The sequence below is a fragment of the Dendroctonus ponderosae genome, unplaced genomic scaffold (genome assembly GCF_020466585.1).
Source record: "Dendroctonus ponderosae isolate FM_Combo_2020 unplaced genomic scaffold, Dpon_F_20191213v2 Dpon_F_20191213_6, whole genome shotgun sequence".
Classification (NCBI taxonomy): Eukaryota; Metazoa; Arthropoda; class Insecta; order Coleoptera; family Curculionidae; genus Dendroctonus; species Dendroctonus ponderosae.
The window spans coordinates 570,407-582,397 of record NW_026018814.1 but is presented as its reverse complement, the minus strand read 5'-3'; the positions used below and the strand labels follow the sequence as shown (position 1 = coordinate 582,397).

At 38.0% G+C, this 11,991-nt stretch overlaps 1 protein-coding gene across 1 annotated transcript in view; it reads right to left on the bottom strand.

The window, feature by feature from the left end:
• Window positions 1-11,991, bottom strand: part of LOC109542336 (pikachurin) — a gene marked incomplete at its 3' end in the record, with an annotated part of 53,400 nt that overhangs the window by 7,032 nt on the left and 34,377 nt on the right. Inside the window, 2 exon segments of the mRNA XM_048667463.1 lie at window positions 292-467; window positions 984-1,142. Coding sequence (XP_048523420.1) covers window positions 292-467; window positions 984-1,142 — 335 coding nt within the window.

Below are 11,991 nucleotides of genomic sequence, written 5' to 3'. Positions count from 1 at the left end.
TCTAACTTTTAGTCCTGTGCAGACAACGATCTGAATTTAATAGAGCATGTAGAAGATGCTTGAAGCTAACGGTTGCGAAATTTTCAGTAAAATTGTGCTAATGACTGATTTTTGCCAGATCTGTTAATTCAACTTCTCCCTTCAAATTTAAGAAACAGTTATCGACTCTCTTAATATCCTTCAACACTCTTGGAATTCTCTGCGAGAATTCGGAGCATAAAGTTCTTCGCTTTCAAGCCTTGGAACTAAATATTCCTTTCTACATCCAACTTCATCCCCATCTCAACTTACCAATTCCATAGCCTTTGATCGCTTCCCCATTCGGATCCAACGCAAACTTGTAGACGTGATCGTTCACCTCCAAGTGTCGTATGCAGCCCTTTAGGCCCTTTGATACCGGCAGTTTTTCATCCAGCCCGGTCGTATTGCCCGGCCCACCAATGAACAGCGGCTCCCTAAAGGTTATTCTAGAACAAAAACGGAAATAATCGATCAACTACTACGCCACATAAAACCTTGGGAAGCGCTCCAAAATAGCCCTCAAAGTGTCCTGGCGGCTGCTTGTACACAAGCTAACTTTAACCAGGTCAAAGAGAACAAATAGCTGGTTTGGTTGCTAAGCTGAACCGGTTCGAATTGCGCTTAATCAAGTTCCTCAAATGTCCCTCAAACTGTTTTACCAGTGGAATATTTATTGATTTTGAAGTTGTCCAATGGAGGCCGTCTATTTGAGTTAGGGGCAATTTCCGCAGACGATCCATAATTAAAAGAAACGATCAACAAAGCCGGTTATCTCAGTGGCAATTCGGACAAGCCCATTTTCTCTTGGTATCTGGAGCACTGGCAATAATCCAGCTCATGTGGGTCAGTGAACAGCTTCGCGTTAACGAAATCGCATTTATTCAGTACAAACGATAGCTGAGGACCAAATCCAGCAAACGTTCTGTTGTGCGATTGCTGCAAAACTCATGTTGCACATTTACCTTGAAAATAGGCCTTTGCTTCTTCCTTGTATGTGTTTTCCATTATTCAGTTGCAACCAAGCGTCCCATCGATGTCTGTACAGTTTGATGTGGTTCCATTGGTTCAGAAGGACCGTCTCATCCGAGCGAACCACTCCAATGCCCGAACCGCAATCAAATCTGAAACAAACCAAACTAATGTTTTTTTTTCTGATGGAAATGTTTCCGCTTAAGTGCGCCAATATCATAAATTGGGAGTTTTATTGGACAAAGTTCGGACCATAACTCCACTTGCCCGTACGAAGCCATTCGGGTCTTTCTTTATCTATTCTTTACGTCGCTTTAACCCGTATGAAGCTATTTTATTATGAAATGAATGGCGTGCTTGCATCCAACATAAACCGGAGTTAAATGAGCGGTAAAACGACCCTTTAATGATTTGTATGCAGYCGAATTTACAGGGYGAGTCAACAGTRGWCGYGTCCCGTTTGAGGGCYCAGGTGGAAWGWTCGGGAGAACTMAAAAAAAWTGGGTGTTTTTTGAGAAGATATTGGGTTTTGAAAWTTTTGGTTGTTGCGCCACTGCAAASAGCGCTCTTGCCCCAATCAATGGCGTAAACTGCAGATCAGTAGCTTMTTTTCTTGATTTTTTGCGAATTTTTAATCAGGATAGTGCACTTTTGACCYCCCGCAAYACCCTTTSCAAAACTGATTTTCCATATTTTTGGCAAGCAAACCAAATGAAGTCGAAAGTGCTTGTTATACCACTGGATAGATGACATTTTGTGCTACTAAAGTGGTAAAATTCAGTTTTGTAGCGCTTTTTCCTGATTTTTCGGGAATTTTTAATCAGCCGATTGCACTTTTGACTTCACGTGAAGCTCGCTGCAAACTGAGGTTTAATGATTTTTCCCCGAGGAAACGAAATGAGCTGAAAAAGTTCTCTTTACTCCCCTGAATATACCACACTTTGGACGATTAAAATGGATCACAAACTTTAGTTCACTGACGCTTTTTACAGTATTTTTCCAAGTTTTACTCAAGCGAGTGCACTTTTGACTTTGCTCAAAACTTTTCGCAAACTGATTTTTAATAATTATTTCTGAGCAAACTAAATAAACTGAAAAACTGCTTGTTGCACCACTGGATAGAGCGCACTCACCTGAATTTGTACGATAAAAGCCAGTTCAGTGGATTTTACAACAAAAATTGCACTTAAAATAATTTGCTGTTCACATTCCGTAATGCATGTTCAAAGGTGTTTTCGCTTGAAAGCTGATGGTTTCGCAACCTTTCTAAAGTAGCAAACTAGACTAACTTTTGTTGTAAAAACTGATGTTGTATAGTGAGGTTACGCAGCCAAGTCCTACCATAAATTGTGTGGTTTTGTCATCAAATTCACGCAATAAGAATATTTTTGAGCAGGAAAGTCAATTGGAAAACTAAATTCTGCATCTACAGTCTTTGCAACTGATGAACGTGAGGGATTTAAAGCAAAGTGCTTATTTTTCTATTTACCGGTCAATTTCACTTGTTACCTCTGCTGATCTGCGATCGATTTCAATTCGACTCAACCAGAGAAACCCAAAGAAAACCAATGCATTTCTCGTCTAACTGAATTCATTCGGAGTTTTTGTTCTTGTGGCCAGTTCCGGTTATTTTCGCCAGCCAAAGTATAAATTTCCAGATAGCAATTCAGCTGGACACACGAAATCCCGATTATCATGAAAGGACATGAGTAAGTGGACTTTGTCGTGTCTAGCCAGAATTACTCAATATGCTGTATGGAGAACGAAGGATTTGGCCCAACAGTTTCATGTCGCTTTAATATTAATAACATTGCCGGTCTGCTAAATCTAGGTTATATATGGATAGGGCTTTGGGATTGGTCGAGTGTCTTTGGTCAATTTGAGTAGAACTTTTGTGGGCGCTCTAGTCTGTCTGGAAAATCCTCCAAAGTTCCTTAATTCCACTGATAATATCAAAATGAACTCGATTTTTAACCAACATTTCTGACTTGGTTGAAAACTGCACAAAGAATCGACTTAAAAATTTCAAGTTTCTACTCTCATTAGCCCACTGTAAACATAAACATTTGCCAGCTGCAAAACTTGCATTTGCCAGCAAAAACAGAACATTTAAAATGCAGCTGCTTCTTGTTGTGTGCCAGCGTCTGCAGCAGCTTGTAAAATATTCGTGAATTGTGCGACATACCGTCATATTTCTGAGGCTCTTACTGCACAATAAAATCTCCAGCTGTGAAAAATTGCACTTTACGATAAATCCGTGAAAAATGCACATCGCAAGATGGACCTTGAAGAATCCACTTGCAAATTGTGGTTGGCATTTATTCCTCATTTGGGGAGGAAACTGGGCATGTTATTAATGACGACCGAAAAAAGTCCTTTAATAATTGTCAACTTTCGGATATATTAAAAAAAAGTCCGCTGTTTTATATTGGATTTGTTCCGTGCCTCCCCTGGGTTATTAGAATTTCTGCCGCATTTCGTGCGTCAAAAGTCCCCCGAATCCTATTAATTACGTCCGAATTTTTTGCCAGTTTTTCTCCAATATATTTCCAGACATCATTAGATCATTCATTAAAGATAAAGCTAATTTCAGGTTTTGTCGTGGCACCATTCACTCGACTTTCATTTGCTTAATGTATCGGTGGTTGTTCGATTCAAACCATTCAATTTTAGTCTGGGTAATTATTCTCACACTTTTTTAGACGAAAAAGCCCTGACTTTTATCCGGGCACTTTTCGCGAATTTAATCTCCGTTTCTCTTGAAGATAAATATCGCGGCAATAAAAGCCAAGAAGCGAACTGCACTTCATGAGGCGAGCAAATGAAATTTCAGTGAGTGTGTGCAAGTGTTTTTACGATTTTTAATCGAATTARACWSTTGTGTTTGTGTTGCGAAAAAAATGTTTCCAGCGTAAAGCGAGTTTTTTATGGCGGCTAATGAAGGGTAATCATTTAAAACTTGGCCATCAAATAGCCCCAAAACTGGCAAAAACTTCCGTTATCGAAAAGGCCTGAAAGCCCAATAATAAACCCGTCGCAATTAAATTTGCCCATATTAATAATGAGCCAATAAATTCAATCAGCGCCAGCAGCAAGGAGAGTTTTATTGTGAAATTATTGCAAAATAAATTTTCCACTCTAATTTCCGCGATTAATTAACAATGAAATCAACATTGAAACTCGCATGCTCATTAACCAATCCCGATTTTGCCAAACTTTTCCTGGTGACAACAGGAAATTCTTAATGCTGTTCGGGAAAATTGGCGCTATTTAATTAGCACCAAAACGTATTTTTCCAAATTAATGGCTCGCTATTGTGCCCCTCTAATCACAAAAGCGGATATTCAACACGTTACGGAGCCTGTCAGCTCCAGCTAGATGGTGTCGTTAACACGCCGTGAAAATGGAAAGATCCCACATAATTCATGCGAATCATACTCGAAGCGTTAATGGAAAACCAAGAAATTGTGCTTGGTTCTTTATTTTTCGTCCAATAATGGGCATGGAAGCTGACACTAATAGTCGTAATGGAGAGTCATCATTCGATAACTTTGAATATTTGCTGCCCCATAAAGGAAATACAGTGTTCAATTTTCCATTATCTAATGCCCATGCTGGGCCACGAGCGAACACATTCAAACTTTCAAAGTCGATAAATGAGCAAAAGGCCTTTGAAATACGTTTTCAATCTCCAATTGAAATTTCCAATGGTATTTAGAAATTGCCGATTTTATATAAAAATATTGCATTTCAACCATTTTACACCGGGGCCTTTYCAGTTCTCAAGKAATCTTCCCTTGCAGTCGCAATCTTCAACRGACGATATTTTCCTTATTATCGACCCACAACTTTCATATTYGCTATTGGGAGCTTCTTAGGTCGGAAASAATCCAATAAGGGCAAAAAACACGATTGCAAAATTTTGATTTTTGGTCGAAAATTTCATAAGGGACTCCTTATGAAAAAGGACTCCCTAAAAAAAAAAAAATCRAAATTTTGCAATCGTGTTTTTTGCCCTTATTGGATTGTTTCCGACCTAAGAAGCTCCCAATAGCGAATATGAAAGTTGTGGGTCGATAATAAGGAAAATATCGTCCGTAAGAGGTCGATTTTTCCAAAAAATTCAAGTTTCTCAAAATACCTCGACTGCTGCATCATTTTCATCAGAGAGACAAGGAATGCAACGAACTGATTAAAAGACACCGGAGCCTTTCCAGTTCCCAAATAATCAACATTTTCGGACAACGAAATCTTCCTTCACATGTACCTACCCACAATCTCACTCAAAAGACAAATGTGAGAAAACCCATAAAAATGGAATTTTTCGCCCGCATTTCTGATTAATCCCGATAAGCCCTTTGCCAATTGAAAACATACATCAGCAGCAAAGTCCCGCAAACACTCGCATTCCCATAAAACTGAACCTCGAATCCATATAACTTTCGAAAATAATGATGCGGGCGTTGCCGAAACAATGTCTAGATTAACATTAATACTAATGAGTTTACCGTTAGCAGCTCAGAAAGTTAGTGTTATGGACGGTAAATGAGAGGCTATTATCGTTAGGAATTTCCGCCGTTCGAGTGGTAACTGAATATTTCCGCAACTTTTTAATGGTTTACTCAAGTTATCGTCTCGAGAAATTGGTTTAGGCATCCATTAAACTCAGGTGGAATTAATTGAGCAAAACGCTTATATTTTGAAATAGTTCTAGCTCAGAAAAACTGGTGCAAATTTGCAAAAAGTGCAATATTTGAACCTGACGTTTCACTAGCACGCCTGGCTTCCATAATCAGAAGGATGCGAAGGCATCGGAAAGTTTTTTTTTGCACCACTTTGCGAAAAAAAAATTGAAAATTGCGTCTGCGATCAGCGTTTGATCAACTGGAATTCTCGGGTCTAAAACAATTCCAATTTTGTCCGTCATAAAATTCCTTTCCACTATGACTGACAAGCGAAGAAACACTCGCAGTTTCTAGAAAAACCCGCAAAAAGTCTCACACCTCGAAAAAACAGTTCAAACGTCAAATTCCTGATGGGGAAACTTCGCGACTGATCCAACAGAGAGCTTTTCGGTGTAAAGTTTCCAACCAATCTTCACATTGTGTTAGACGAGCAACTTCAAGAGGAAATATTTTAAATAAATCCTTAGCAGGAACAAATAGACGTAAATGTAGACAAAACAACGCAACACACTTACTTTGGGGGCGTCAAGCAACTTTCACTTATTGAGGGGTTTGGCAGCGATTGAAGTTCCCGGAGGCTTTTAGCTTAGAATCTGCCAGATTTTTTCAGTAGTGGAAAGTGGAAATTTAATCTTTTTATGCCACTTCCAAACGAACAGCCATTAAACTTCTTAAACTGCAATTTCGCAAAATCAATTTTAAACATTCCCTATTAAGATTCGGAAAAGAAATGCAGTTTCGCTGCCTGGCAGCAGTTTAAGGCGCCAGATAATTTACTGGCCGAAGTTGTCGCATTGCCAGCTAGAAAGAAAATTGCTAAACTGCCATAAAATCGCTTTTTATTAAGCGGCGAAACTGACTCGAGATAATCAAATATAAAATGTGGAAAAAGACACTTTTCCAAAGAAAAGTAGCCCAATTGACTTAGTAATTAATCACAAAATGGCAAAATTCCAGTCCAATTTCCGAAATAGAAACGAGTCCAATTATCTGGTGCATTTCAGTTAAAATTCCAAACAGCAAATTGTGGCTGCATGTTTTCGAAAAGGGCCACAGGGAGCGAAGCAGCTAAACCCAATTAAACATAAGCGTTTAAAAAGGGTTTTCCTGTTGTGTAGCGCGACAAGTCCCGCAGGAGTTTAGCAGGTTCGCACGGAAAAAGTGAATCTAGTTGATTAGTGAGCGGTTTGACCGTAATAAGCTTGCAATCAGCAAACAAAAGGAGTATTTTTAGACTGCGGTTTGCGTTTTTTTTATTCGTTTAATTAACAATTGTTCTATGGAAAGCTAGAGCTTCGATTTTTAATGTGCTTAGAAATTGTATCTCCAAAACTTGCCTTCATTCAAGATTTTACCCGGAAAATTTGGAAAATTTTCGGTGATTTTCTCCTTATTAGTTCATCATTTGATCGAAATTGGGTCGCGATATTTCGCTCACGTGCATGGAAAAATCCACGGCCGATCCAACAACAGTCGCATAGTAGGCCCAAATGCGTAAAAGGGGTGGTGAGGGGCAGGCCTATAAACGAAATTTAGGCCGTTATACACCAATATGCACATTGGAAATTGTCCTCATGCGGAGCTTTTCAATCTTCTCTGTTTGAAATATTCAATGATTCTTCGGTTGTTGATTGAACGGTCGGGATTTTCGGGTTTTTTGGCCGTCGCCAATAGGATCTTTGACCTAAAGTTTCGCTGGCACACACGGTTGCCATCTTCAGAGGTGAGAAGCGATTGTTTGGTCTTTGTAAAATTTCCTGCTAGTCCAAAACTATTGAAGAGTAATTTTTCTCAAATGTCGCTTAAACCGTTTTGGAAAAAATGTCAACAGTTAGTCAACGCAAAGACAGAAATACACTTAATTGTTTACTTTATTTTTTATGTCCAAATCAAAACTTTTTGTGTAACAAATCATTTGTTGTAAAATGTCGCGATTGTCCAAAACTGTCAAATTAGCCAAAGCGTACGCTGGAATTTACTTAATTTTTAATTTCAATTTTTGGTCTCGAATTCAAGACTTTTTATTGAAAACATTTACTCTTCAGAAAACGTGTCGCTTGTCCAAAAGTATTCAACGGTGAGTTTTCAAAACTGTAGCTTTCCCCCGTTAGCAAGAAAATGAGAACTTTCCGCTCTAAAAACCTCAATTCACATTTTCCGGCATATAAAAAAAATGTAAACAAAAAATATTTCGGTTTAAAAATTGCTTGGTTTTCACTTTTTATTTTATTTTCTCAAAGCCAAAGTTTTCGGTCAAAAAGTCGGACTAACCAACGGTGCGCAATAGCAAATTTTCAAAGTTTTTGCTGTATTAGTTTGCCTGCAAATGTCAGATAACTCGAAGTGAAACTGCAGAAATCTCTTGGCAAAGTTCCTCTTGAACACTTTAAAGAAACGAACTAAAGAAAAGGTATGAAAAACCGCTAATAAACTCCAGTACCTTAAAATGAAAAAATCGTTGATTTTCACGAAAATCGAATTTGTGACTTGGTGGTGGTTCTTTGGTGCCAGATTGGATGTATTGCGAGAATCCATAAGGAAATTGTTACACATGTTAAGTTTTGAACAACACAATGTAACAATTAGCCTCAATGGTTGCGATTTTTGATTAAAACATTTGCATAGAAGCAATTTTTTGCGTATTTATTCAAATTTCTCTTTACTCGTAACACGAAAATTGCCAATTTCCCAAAAATATTCAACCAAATTGATGACTTTTGATCGAACACTGCCTATAAAGAGAAAACTAGGCGAAAATTCCCGAGAACGCTTTTTCGTGTGCATCTCACCTGAAATTCCTGCATAATAACTAGTGACGCGACTTTGAAAAATCGATGCACCCATTATAATGCAGCAGCTTCGTGTCGGGGGGTTATTTCAGGTTAAAACGGGGCATTTGTGAAGGCATTTTTAACACTGCCGACGTGCTGACATAAAATCCACCTTTGAATGCATGTCGTTGGCGAAATAAAATCGCGTGTTGCTGAAAGTAGCAGCCGAAAATCTTCAGCCTAAAGCCCGTGGCCCATGCATCCGTTTGTACGATGATACGATGGTACGAAAGTGTTTCTTCAATAGAAACACTTTCGTACCATCGTATCATCGTACAAACGGATGCATGGGCCACGGGCTTTACCCTATTGAAAATGGCGCTGCGCTCAGGAAATTTTTTAAATTAAACCAGTGGAAAACTTTGGAGTTTCTTCGGCACCAACTTGAGCTTAGTTAATGCAAATTTATTCTGCCACATCATTTTCAGCGCGCTCGCCGCCTCATTGGCAATAATTAATGAAGAAAACTTTCGGTCAAGCCCGAGAAAAAAACCCAAATTTCACACTCACTTTCTCCGAAACCTTGTAGTTGTATTTCCAGCCCCAAATACATTTAGGCTACACATGTTGCCGGTTAGGGCAATTTATATAAAGGGTCGAAATCCCTCTGACCCGCCAACCAAAATATGAGAGCGGCCCCATTAGAAGGTCTAGAGGAAAACTGGGAAATTCAACTATCAGCAAGCCGGAAGGTTTTCAACTACGAAAGTTCGACCCGTTCTTTGTGTGCGGGGCGCAAAAACCCCACCAAAGAAAAGTTCGAAAGGAAACCGTGTCTTGGCATCGATTGCACGACGGAAATTAATGACCCAAAGTTGGGACATTTATTTCGCCCAGGTATTTATTGAGCAACTTTCTGAAAGTTGCGACATTACAAAGTGGAAAATCCGCTTTATGATGGACCAATCGCAAATGGCCACTGCTGTGAGTCGTTACAAGTTTCCCTAATGGAAGTGTGGGATTAAATTTCGAAAACAATCGTTCAGTTAAAGGGCATGATGGGTTAAGCGGCATTTCGAGCTTCCTGGTGATTAAAATAATAAACAAAAGGGTAACATGCAGAAATTCAATAGACAAACTTTCAATTTGGAAAAAATTGCGACAGAATATATTTTTAATGAAAAGTCGCCACCATCCAGGCATATATTTTCGGGCAAACTTGAAGCGTTTCATGTTTCAGAGTAGTTTTTAACTTATAATCTATAGCAATGTCGAATATGCATGAAGTCTGCCTTTTTGTGGAGGCTCTAAATACATCCAATCTTGCACATGAGAAACACGATAGGAAAATTAGCTTTTTACGCAAATAAACGATTTTTTTGTTTAAGGCTGCATGTTTTTGTCAGCGGTTTACCAAACTTTATCTTCAGTTCGCGTCTCTACAATTTTCAAGAGCAGCTTTGTCAACAAATTTCTTCAGTTTCACTTTGTTTAGTTTAGCATTTTCATAAAACTTGTTAGTGCCAGGGTTTTTGAAATTTAGGCCTGATATTCGTTTGATAAACCGGATATTTTATGAAAATGAACTTTTCTTGGTTTTGAGGAAAGTCAAGCAATTATTCAGCCAAAAAATGTTTTTCAATTTCTGATTTTTCTGTGTCAACATTTTCCACATAGAAGCTCCATGCCAGAAATGAGCATTTTCCAAAACATGTTTGCTGAGGCAAGCGCGAAAATGCAAACTTTGTATGTTTGTAACGGAAAGTGTTCACATTTTCACTAGAAAAACAGTATACTGGTGAAAACTAAAAAAACTGCAGACTTTTGAAAAATTTTCAATTGAAAATCTTGGATAGACCAAATATTTTACGAAGCTTTGACTCACTTTTCTTGACATTTTCTTCAAACTCGTTTAAGCAACAGTTTTGAAAAATCACTCTTGAAGACTTTTGGTGAATCCTGCAGAAAATCACCTTTTTCTATGGAATTCAATGGTCTTCAGAAGAAACCCAAAATTAACAGTGACCCGCACACAGACTTAAAGAGGCAACATTTACCGAAAATTAACAAAATTGTAAATACCTCGGTTCGCTTTGACTCACTAGACATTTTCTCCAAAACAGTTCGAGGGAAAGTTTTGAAAAAATACTTTTGAGTACCTTTAGACTGGAGGTTTGAAACAAGGCACTCTCTTTTATAGAAAACATTGGTGTTCATAAAAAAATAAAATTCAAAGTCCAGTAAATTGCTGGCTTCGGTTTGACTCACTTCACATTTTCTTCAAGGCGGTTTAAGCAAGTGTTTTGAAAATTTTGCATTACCCAATTTTTCAATAGGCAGGACATTTCGCAAAGAAGTGGGTTTTTCAATAAAAAGTATAAGCTTTGAAAAAAAATAAAAGCGAAAATTAAGAAAATTTCCGTAAATTTTCAACAAAAAAGTGTTGATTTTTCCATGACATGACTTTTTACATGGACAAACTGTGTGTTGGAAAACGTTAGTTCTTTCAGCTGAGGTTTGAGCAAAAGTTTGGCAACTTTGTACAATCTCTTTCTTATGAGAGCTGAGCTAAAATATAACGAAAAATGCAATAATAGCGTAGTTTCTACCGATTTTCATTAAAATCAACACTTTTTTATGTTACATTCTACTCAAATAAAGTGTTAAAAACATAATCAGCATAATTTTTTGAGGTTTAATACATACTTCATTAGTTTGTTCAGAGGACGTGAAATGCAGGTTTGGAGTTAATTTTCCTTATTTATTTGAGTAAATATCTGTTCAAATTTGCCCAAATATTTCCGAGGTAGAAACTGGTTGTCATTACAAAAATTATTCAGTTTTTCTATTTAAAACATTTGAATGAATAGTAATTATCAAAAGCAAATTCTTCGGAGGAAATGCAGAAAACACCAATTTAACTGATTGGATGCGTCCAGCTATTTTAAACTTCTCGAAAAAAAAACAAGGCAAAGCCGGTTCGATCTTCGATTATCATACAGTCGTTTTCAGTCTAAACCAAATTGGAAGTCTGGTTTGAATCCAAAACAATCATCCGTTTTATCCAATGCCATTTGGCTAGATAAAGAGATAGAAATCTGTTCCCTCAGGTGCATAAAAATGTTTTTTTTAAGATGGGGTTGGCATGGCAGGATGAAAAAAAGATGACTCAACCATTATCAAAAGTGATAGATTTTCGAGGCCATTCCTTGAAACTACTGGGTTTTACGGGTTTTTAGGCCGTCGTTCGGTCGAATTTCTTACTGACGTTTCGCAAGCACGAGTGGTTTGAATCATCAGAAGTGGTTTGCTTGAACGCTTACACTGTTCCGATGCGATTCCTCGGGCGCCGTCCGTATTTATGCACCGCTTGCATCTACAACAATCTGCTTTTCTCATAGAAAGTCTCCGTTACTCAGATTTTCAGTCGGAAATTTAAATTTAAAAAATTTCAAAATTTGCCATGAGCTAGTGGAAGCTACGATAGCGCCTTTTGCTACCGTTTTTTGAGTGAATTTCACTTCTTGAAAGCTGGTATAAAACAG